This window comes from Alosa alosa, chromosome 17 (genome assembly GCF_017589495.1).
Source record: "Alosa alosa isolate M-15738 ecotype Scorff River chromosome 17, AALO_Geno_1.1, whole genome shotgun sequence".
Classification (NCBI taxonomy): Eukaryota; Metazoa; Chordata; class Actinopteri; order Clupeiformes; family Clupeidae; genus Alosa; species Alosa alosa.
This window is the reverse complement of record NC_063205.1, coordinates 22458161-22469058: the sequence shown is the minus strand read 5'-3', so window position 1 is coordinate 22469058 and position 10898 is coordinate 22458161. Positions and strand designations below refer to the sequence as shown.

At 40.3% G+C, this 10898-nt stretch overlaps 1 protein-coding gene across 2 annotated transcripts in view; it reads left to right on the top strand.

The window, feature by feature from the left end:
* Window positions 1–1338: 1338 nt before the first annotated feature.
* il15ra (interleukin 15 receptor subunit alpha) overlaps window positions 1339–10898 on the top strand; it is a 47996-nt gene continuing 38436 nt past the window's right edge. For both annotated transcript variants that reach the window (XM_048268847.1, XM_048268846.1), the window contains exon 1: window positions 1339–1533. In XM_048268847.1, coding sequence (XP_048124804.1) covers window positions 1467–1533 — 67 coding nt within the window. In that variant the 5' untranslated portion in view covers window positions 1339–1466. The remainder of the gene's footprint in view (window positions 1534–10898) is intronic.

The following is a 10898-nucleotide window of genomic DNA, read 5'->3' as shown; positions in this document are numbered from 1 at the left end:
GCAGGCAGCTCACTGCATCGGAATTAGTGTGTGCTTCACCTCACTGTATGTTCACTGTAACTTCTGGTATTATTCTCCTTTCCCCCTGGCTTTTTAATAACTTTTGGAAGTCGATACCTAGGCCTACTCCAGATGTTTTTCTCGGTCTGACCTATTTGGTATAACCTAAAACAATAATTGTTACAACCATTTTTAACCATTTTCCGTGACGACGTTAGGGATCTACTTCAATGCTTAATGCTTTCTTATGATGCGAGTATCTCCAATACGGTGACGTCCCGATTTCATGGCATGCCGTGCAAACCCCTATCAGTGTTTCCGCTAGAAAAAAAATGGTGCCTGTCAAAATGACCGGCAGAGGTTTCGTTTTCTGGACATTTTGATGATATGCCGGTCAAAAATCCTATTATCGCTTCTTAATTTGTCAAGTTGAGGAAAACTGGAGACAGGATATGTAGCTTAAAGAATGTCATAATCAGGCTGAATCAGGGGCGTGGATTTGCGTGGGGATATAGCCACTGTTTGCTGTGATAAACAGTTCGCGAGAAAAATAACTTCAAGAGATTTAATAATTATTCTCTGCGCCCATCTCCACATCCATTCGTCTCGGTGGAATATCGTAGGCCTACACACTCTTCATGCAACACATGACAAACCATATATCAAAATAAACAGCAGACCTTAACGGACACAAAGGTGTAATGCATTCCCGTGTATAGTTAGCTGTTCCAGAGTAATCCGGTTTTGAAATAAATTATAGCAAAATTCCACATGGTCTTTTGGCTGCATTTCTTAAAACTGAGCTGTGCTTAAATGGGCATGATTTCATAACAGACCAAATAGAAAATAAATGTTAAATATAGCCTACATATCTGTAGCCTACAATTAAAATCAGATTATGTAGGCTACACAGTGTAGTTAGATCAAGTTGGACAGTAGCACATTTAAATCGTTTTATACATCTTAGCTTTTTTTGGGGGGGTAGTGGGTAGTGTCCCCACCAAAGCTCAGACCAAACCTACGCCCTTGGCCACGCAGCTGTGCGTTTCCCAAAAGCATAGTTGCTAACCAACTTAATTGGTTGGCAATGGGAACGTGATGTCCGTGCATAGCCCTAATGTTTACTCACTACTTGAAGGTAGTGGTGTTAATATGTCTATGTACTATCACTTTGTTTCAATAACTGAATAATAAAAAAGACAGCTGACGAGCTGCTTGACGCGCTGACTGACGAGCTAATACCTCCTTCTGTCTGTAGTCTATATTTCTGTCTGCCTACTTCGTGTAAAAACGAAAGTAAAACTGATAGGCGGTTCGAAGCTACAGATTTGACAGATAGCTTATAGGCTACATAGCCTACCTCACATAACGACCACGACTATGAACATAACTTCTCAGAGCATCAACATAATGTCCTCCCTCTCTTTTAAAGAGGGACGACACAGCTGAGCGCCCAGCGAAGAAATATGATTTTGAAGTCCCTGCTCCTACTTCTGATCGTCGGCGAACTGAAGATCACGAGAGCAGAGGAAGGTAGGCTTCAGTGTTTCAGTTTTTCTGAATTAAGAAAGGTAACAGGTAGGCCTACCACAGGGTAACAATCAGACAGGACGCAGTTTTTGCAGTGAGGTGCGCCTATGTTTATGTTGTTTCGCAGGCTATTGGTAGTAAGCGTTTGGCGCGCACCATATTCTCGTATTCTCTCTCCTGCTCCAACAAAAGGTGTGCGCGTCCATAGTTCTGCATTAAGTTGATTTTGATAACGTGTTTACAAACTTTACTTTACAGAAAATTATAAATAGCCTAGCCTACTGTCATGCAGTTAATGGGATACTGTGCAGAGTAGGGAAGTTATGGTATAGGCCATTTGGTGTGAATACACACACACACACACAGGGGAAATTCTCCTTGAGTAGCCTGACGGTACCACAGTGACTACGGCCGTACACCTGCAGGCGCGCCTGTATAGGGCCATGGTGGCTGGCAGTTCCACAATATATGAATCTTTTGAAATAGTAATTATGAAAAACTAGGGTATGTGATGATGTGGGGCTATTTTAATTCCGAAGGCCTATGTGCCAACAACAATCCTTCAGCAATTGCTAATGTACAACCCCAAAACAGAAACAGTTGGGACGTTGTGTAAAATGTAAATGAAAACAGAATGTAATAATCTGCAAATATCTTAAACTTATATTTAGTTGCAAAAAGGACACATTTCATGGAATATATGTGTTAATTTTGAATTTGATACCAGCAACATGTTTTAAAAAAAAATTGGGACGGGGGGTAACAAAATGCTGGAAAAGTGTAATGATAAAGAAAACAAAACGAAGAATGTTTCACAACTAACTAGGGTAACTTAGTGGCAGCCGTGGCCCACTGGTTAGCACTTCGGACTTGCTCCCCGAGCGCCGCTGTTGTTGCAGGCAGCTCACTGCGCCGGGATTAGTGTGTGCTTCACCTCACTGTGTGTGTGTTTCACTAATTCACGGATTGGGTTAAATGCAGAGACCAAATTTCCCTCACGGGATCAAAAGAGTATATATAGTTATACTTATATATAACTGGCAACACGATTGGGTATGAAAAAGAGCATCCCAGAGAGTCAGGGTCTCTTAGAAGTAAAGATGTAGGGGTATTCATCACTCTGTGTACATGTAAACCTGTGTGCACAAATGATGAAACAATGTCATTTTTATGCTTCTTAACATGAAATTGTGACGTATTTACTTTCGGGAGTTCATCATCTACAGGACATAATATTATTAAAACATTAAGATAATCCAGAGAAATCTTTGCAAACAGGGGAAATATCTAAAAAACAAATTGGATGGCCGTGGTCTTTTGGACCTCAGATGGCACTGCATCAACACCAGACCTGTTTCCAGACCTGTCATTGTATGGGCTCAGGAAAACCTCTGATAACCATTGTCTATGTGCCCAGTTTGATATCAATTCAAAAACTGCAGCCAAAATTGTAACAGCTAAATTGTATTGAGACATGATACAGAAAATGCCACCCTCTTATCTGGGCCTGAGCTTGTTTAAAATGGACTGAGGTAACGTGAAAAAAGGTCCTGTGGTTAGACCAATCAAAGTTTGCCATTCTTTTTGGAAATCATGGACTCATCTGGGCTAAAGAGGAGAGGGCCTATCCAAGGATCCAACCTACCCAACTTGTTTTAGTGCTCAGTTCGAAACCCAACATCTATGACAGTGTGGAGGAGCATTAATGCCTTCAGCATGGGCATCTTGCACATTTGGCAAAGCACAATCAATTCTGAATGATGTATACAGGTTTTGAGCAACATATACTGCCATCCAGGCAATGTCTTTTCCAGGGACGACCTTGAATATTTTAGGAAAACAATGCCAAAATGAATTCTGCACATATTTAAATAGAATTTCTCCATAGAGGAAGAGTCCAGGTGCTAAGATGGTCTGTCTGCAGTCCAGATTTGTCAAATTAGGTGCATAATGGAATGGAAAGCATGACTAAGAATACCCCATACTGTTGAGCAACTGAAATCCTATAGGGAGTAATGGGACAACATTTCATTATCAAAACTGTAGCAAATGGTCTCCTCAGTTCCTAAACATTTACAGAATGCTGTTAAATGACGAGGTGAAGCAGCACAGTGGTAAACATGCTCCCGTCCCAACTTTTCTTAAAACATGTTGCTGGCATCAAATTCAAAATTAACATATACTTTCCATGAAATAGTCCAAATTTTCATTTTCAACATTTGTAATGTTGCCTATGTCCTTTTTGCTGCTAAATATGGGTTTACAAGACTTGTAACATTCTGTTTTTATTTACATTTACCCAGCACAACGTCCCAACTTTTTCTGTTTTGGGGTTGTACATGCAGAGGAGGGCCATTACGAGAGAGAGCGGGGCGGGGCAAGGAAAGGCTGAGTGCGTAAAAATCGCCGCTCAATGAAATAATTTTATCTAATTTAAATAGTACAACATTTATTGTATGGCGGCCAGCGTTGATCTTTTGCCGGCCCGCCCCAGATTAGTCAATGTATGGGAAACACTGCACTACCATAGAACTAGAAATTTTATACGGCTTATACACTTATTAGCCTATTATTATAGGCTATTGCAATGACTTGCCATGCTCGATCTAAATGTGTCCATTCAATTCACCGTACACAATGACCACAGTTATACATGCAGGGAATATTCGGGCTTTAAATGTAGCAGCGATATTCGGTTTGCGCCAAATACCGGATTAAATTGATTGATGCCATCAGAATGAGTTTACACAACTTGCGCGCAAAACGAATATTGCTGTTGAAAACCGGGTTACTCCCTGCATGTAACTGCGGTAAAACTGCGGTTTAAGACGTCTTTTCATCCGCAATGACTCCTATAAATTTGCCGCAAGTGGCATTCCTGTACGTCGGGTTTCAAACTATTTTTCTGGTGAATAATTATTTCGGACTGGCCAGTTTCACTAGGCCTATCGTAGGCAACAATAAACTTGATCATCATCTCAGGCTCGTCTGATCGGTTTGCTGCTGCCAGTCGCCGAAAGGCAGTGGGGAGAGGGTAGGCCTACATTTATCTCGGCCTATGTGACCACACTGTAATGCAACTACATCCACTCTGTTTATCTGACGGGTCTCTGACCTCTCTCTCTCTCTCTGCAGCACACGCATTTTCAAATTTACACACAGGCACTGGGCCACAGCCAATCAGAAATCTACCATTTCTGCTGACACCACCACACCAATGGCGACAGCTGACTAACTTCCAACTTCTTTGGTCCCTTCCCTTCCAACCCTTTCACACCCCAATCCCTACTACCCTGTCACCGAATACACCATTTCTTATTTGAAAATCAGGCATTGTCTGCATCAGACAACAAAAAACTTTGTTGATTGATTGAGACAGCAAGGCCTAGTTGAATGCCTAGGCACACAGGCTATGCAGGACAGGTGGAGTGTTTGTGAGACAGGACATGACAGAAGAAAAAAATGCTTGCTTCCTGTTGCTCACTCTCTCCACTGGTCAATCAGATTAAAGATTGAAGATAAAAAAATACTAGGCTACATAAGAAAGATATCTTCCATTTCCTTTCATATCACTTTAGAGCCAAGAAAGTGCCACGACCACAACTGCCCCAGCTCCTGCTTGTGCCATTTCCACCTCTTGTACTGCCTCTCTACAAAATGAAGCATTAACATAAAGAATCAGCCAAAACATTCCTACACCGCTCCAGCAACATCAACGTAGGCCTATTGCTTGATTATGGATGGACTGTTGGTTTTGAATTTGAATTGGTCTAGTCAAGGGGATCCTAAACTTTTCCATGACAAGGCCTCCCTAATACCACTAGGCTCTGGCCAAAACCGCCTCTTTGCAAGATGTCTTATTAAACCCCACTGACAATTCTACAGCAAATGTAAAAATAAATTAAGCTCATCCTCTACGCATGCGCTGGTGAGAGTGGCAGCAATCCCTGTGTGTTTTTGTGCGTCTTTTGCTTACTTTCTTTATCATCCTGCCATAAGCTACTGGGACCTTGAATTTCAGTCGATATCGATAATTATTGATTTTTTTTCAGGTAAGGACCAGAAGGGGAAAAAAAGTTCAATTTTAAACTTATTTTAAACTTAAAGCAACACCAAAGAACTTTCCCTCTGTCGCACACACGCTATTTGTTTATCCAGCACTGGCTTTGCAAATAACAATGTCCACAGACAAGGTAGAATATGTTGCATGATTTATGAAAGTACGATGTATTGCGACATCAAACGCGCAAATGAGAAGTTGGACAGCCGTAGGCACAAAAGTTGCTTTCCTCCTCTGTGTCCTGCAGGATAGGCTGCGGAGCCGTCTTCCAGAGGGAAGCCACTTGAAGGAGGAGAACCGTGCATGTGAGGGGTCTTTTAGGATCTTGCCAGCCAACCTAATCGTCTGTTGCTCACATAGTTTCTAAGGGCAGAGCCAATTATCTCGGAGCAGACGTTAATTGTTCTTTGAAGTGGCCCTCGGTTTGAAAGGCTAATAGAGTGGAACCAACAAGTGAAAGAAAGTCATGATGCTCTCAATAAAAGAATAGTAAAATAGAGTATGTGTTTACTAACCCCAAATGAGTTTAACTTTCTCAGGAGATACTTCCGCTGCTGAGATTTCTTAAGAATGTCCTCTGTGTTGGAGTTAAATTTCAGGGAGTTATCAAATAATGTGCCCAAATACTTATATTCCACCACTAATTCCACTGGTTCCCCATGGATAGTGGTCATAGTTGCCTCTGCTGATGTCCTTAATGTGCTGGGAAAAGTCACTACCATGTCCTTAGTTTCGCTGATGTTTAGTTCCAGATGGTTATTATCACACCATTCCACAAACCCTTGGAGAGCGTGGCCATGATGTAATGAATGGCCTGAGAGGAGTGATTATTACAGTGCATGAAAATGCACTGTACTGTTCTTCCTAGGCTTCTTATTATAGTGCATGAAAATGCACTGTACTGTTCTTCCTAGGCTTCTTATTATAGTGCATGAAAATGCACTATACTGTTCTTCCAAGGCTTCTTATTATAGTGCATGAAAATGCACTATACTGTTCTTCCCAGGCTTCTTCTTCTTATTACAGTGCATGAAAATGCACTGTACTGTTCTTCCTAGGCAACTTCTTCTTATTACAGTGCATGAAAATGCACTGTACTGTTCTTCCTAGGCAACTTCTTATTATTATTATTCCGCTTACCACTTTTTTCGTACGCAATTTCTCTTGAACAGTTTAACTTAGAAACTTCATTCAAACTTTGTAAAGTAGGTCTTCAAACAGATCGGGTTGGTATGACTTTTCAACTTTGAAACTTTTATACTTTTTAAACTATTAAAGAAAAACCTTTTAAAGTTAGCATGTTTAGCAAAACTGCTAAAAATGATTAGCTAAGTTAGCTAAGTAACATGGTTAGCATAGTTAGCATGCTAGTTAACATTTTTAGCAAAACTACTAAAAATGATTAGCTAAGTTAGCTAAGTAACATGGTTAACATGCTAGTTAGCATAACTACTAAAAATGATAAGCTTGGTTAACTAAGTCACATGGTTAACATAGCATTGCTAGCATAGTTAGCATGTTTGCTAGAAAATGTTTAGCAAAACTGCTAGAAAATGTTAGTTAAGTTAGCTAAGTAGCATGGTTAGCATTGCTAGCACTGCTATAAAACACTAGCTAAGTAGCATGGTTAGCATAGTTAAAAATCTTAGCATAACTGCTAGCAAACGTTAGAGCCATTCCAACTTTCAGTTATCGTCAAATATCTACCTATACACAGCCATTAAACTATTTGAATATCAACATTCATTGAACTGCTAAAAAACGTTAGCTAAGTAGCATGGTTAGCATTGCTAGCACTGCTATAAAACATTAGCTAAGTAGCATGGTTAGCATAGTTAAAAATCTTAGCATAACTGCTAGCAAACGTTAGAGCCATTCCAACTTTCAGTTATCGTCAAATATCTACCTATACACAGCCATTAAACTATTTGAATATCAACATTCATTCAACTTCCAGTCTGTCAACAACTTTTAAACTATTTACCTTCAACTTTTAAACGGTCTACTTTTAAACTATCATTAAACTATCTATTAAACTAGCTGTCTATCAACAACTTTTAAACTATCTACTGTCTATCAACAACTTTTAAACTATCTACATTCAGCTTTTAAACAGTCTACTTTTTTAAACTATCAACTTTTATTAAGCTATGCAACCACCATGTCTATCCTAGCATCACCGCAGTAACCATCTCTGTATTATCTGTTTTAACTATACATGATATTTTACATCACAACTTTAGCATTTTCATGCACTGGTAATTCCTTGGAATTGCATTTCTAGTTATTATTATTCGCTTACCACTTTTCCGTGACATAATTTCTCTTGAACAGTTTAACTTAGAAACTTCATTCAAACTTAGCGTAGGTCTTCAAACAGATCGGGTTGGTATGACTTTTTTTTTAACTTTGAAACTTTTATACTTTTAAACTATTAAAGAAAAACTTTTTAAAAATCCCCATAGACTTAACATTGCCGATTGTGACATCATAATACGGCCGTTAAGCAATTAGAATCCTATGGCAGGTGTTCAGGCCACCTGGATCAACTGCCAGTCAAAAGGCACCAACAAGGAGCACCCAAGAGCAACAGGGGCAAAGAAAAACTCCCTTACCAAGGAAGAAACCTTGGGCAGATCCACGGCTCAAGGGGCTAACCCAACTGCCAGGGGTCTTGGTGTGTGTGCTGTGTATGTGGGGAGAGGGCAGTGTGCAATATGTGTGTTGGGGAAGCTTCCTCATGAGACAATGTGCTGTGTATTGGGGGGGAAGTGTGCTGTAAGTATGTTGGGGATGTGTGTTGGAGAAGCTTCCTGATGAAATGTGCTGTGTGTATGGGGGGGCAGGGACTTACTATTGCAAGCAGAGTACTGTATGTATGATGTATGTGAGTGATGACAGTGAAGATGTGTGTGTGGGCGGGAGGGGAGTGGAGCAGTGACTGTGTGTGTGTGGGCAGTGTGCTGTAAGTATGTTGGGGATGTGTGTTGGAGAAGCTTCCTGATGAAATGTGCTGTGTATGTAGGGGGGGGGCAGGGACTTACTATTGCAAGCAGAGTACTGTATGTATGTGTATGTGAGTGATGACAGTGAAGATGTGTGTGTGTGGGCGGGAGGGAGTGGAGCAGTGACTGTGTGTGTGTGTGTGGGCAGTGTGCTGTAAGTATGTTGGGGATGTGTGTTGGAAAAGCTTCCTGATGAAATAATGTGCTGTGTATGGGGGGGGGGCAGGGACTTACTATTGCAAGCAGAGTACTGTATGTATGATGTATGTGAGTGATGACAGTGAAGGTGTGTGTGTGGGCGGGAGTGGAGCAGTGACTGTGTGTGTAAGTATGTTGGGGATGTGTGTTGGAGAAGCTTCCTGATGAAATAATGTGCTGTGTGTATGTAGGGGGGGCAGGGACTTACTATTGCAAGCAGAGTACTGTTTGTATGATGTATGTGAGTGATGACAGTGAAGATGTGTGTGTGGGCGGGAGGGAGTGGAGCAGTGACTGTGTGTGTGTGTGTGTAGTGTGTAGGTGGGGGCAGTGCTGTAAGTATGTAGAGGATGTGTGTTGGAGAAGATCCTGAAGACAATGTGCTGTGTATGTAGGGGCAGTGTGCAGCAAGTATGTATGAGGAGGCTTACTGTAGCAAGCAGTGTGCTGTATGTATGTGAAGTGATGACAGTGATGATGTAAGTTTTGTGTGTTGGGGATGGGGGCAGAAAGGCTAGGCAATCAAGGACATGGGTAGATGGAGGAGAAATCAAAAATAATAAATAAAAAGTTCTATGGAGATGTGCAAAAGTTGGAGAAAGTCAGATATGTGTGTGTGTGTGTTTTGACGTGTGATGAAATAAGAAGGGGGGTCATGAGTGCTGAGTAGTGAATGAGTGCAAAGTCAGTATAGTGTGAGTTCAGAGTTGGGAAATGTTTGAGAGTGCTGAGGAGTGAATGTGTGCAAAGTCAGTATAGTGTGAGTTCAGAGTTCGGATGGCCTGGGGATAAAAACTTCTCCTGAGTCTCTCAGTTCTGGCTTTGTGACTATATAGGCGACAAACAAACTGGCCCTATTAAGACTACACATCCTGTTCAACTGCTTCCTCTGCCAAAAACTGTTTCAAAATAAAAGTCCTCACTACAATATTTCACTGTTAAACAATTTAACCCTTTAAACTACTGAACTTTTTAACTGTTACTTATCATCAACTATGACTCTTACCCACTGTAGCTAGTTAGCATAATTAGCATTGCTAGCATTGTTAGCATTTTTAGCAAAACTGCTAAAAATGATTAGCTAAGTAACATGGTTAACATAGTTAGCATAACTGCTAAAATGATTAGCTAAGTAACATGGTTAGCATGCTAACATGTTAGCATTCCATGTTAGCATGTTAATTAGCATAGTTAACATAACTGCTAAAAATGATTAGCTAAGTTAGCTAAGTCACATGGTTAGCATAGTTAGTATGTTAGCATGCTAGTTAGCATAACTACTAAAAATGATTAGCTAAGTTAGCTAAGTCACATGGTTAACATAGTTAGCATTTTAACATTGTTAGCATGCTATTTTTGTTTCTTTTGTTTATTTCTTTTTTTTTTTTCATGCACTGTATTTCCTTCAGGAAATGCTTTTCTAGTTCTTATTATTTTTCTTCTTCTAACGCAGTTAATGCAGCTTCAACCGTTTAACGTAGAAACTTCATCCAAACTATGTTGCGTAGGTCTTACTTAGGACATGTGGGCTTTGTATTTTTCAGCTTTGTAGCTTTTATACTTTTTAAACTATTAATTAAAAACTACTCAAAATTTCCCCACAGACTTAACATGGGCTGATGACATCACAATGGACTAATTAACTTGATTTGCACCTGTATCATCTTCCAGCTGCTCATCTAGGCCCCATCAAAGAATCAGTTCAACTGATTGCACCTGTATCAACTGATTTCTACTGAACTAGACCAACTCTCTCTGTGTTTCTCCATTCTACAAGGATATAAGACACATTTCATCCAACTTTCTATCCATTCATCCTCTTCAAACCATTCACTCATCCACCCATTAAACTATCCATCAACATCCATTAAACAATCTGCCTATCAACATCCATTCAACTTTCTATCTATCAACATCCATTACACTATCTACATTTAACTTTTAAACTATATACTCTGTCTCAGGCTTTAAGCATACAATATGGCTCTATTAAGACTGCCGTTAAGCAATTAGAATCCTAGGCCAGGTGGCCAGGCCACCTGCACCCTATCAGTTTCTCAGGCTAACCTTTTAAACTATCCACCTATTTGACTGTTCAGTCAGTC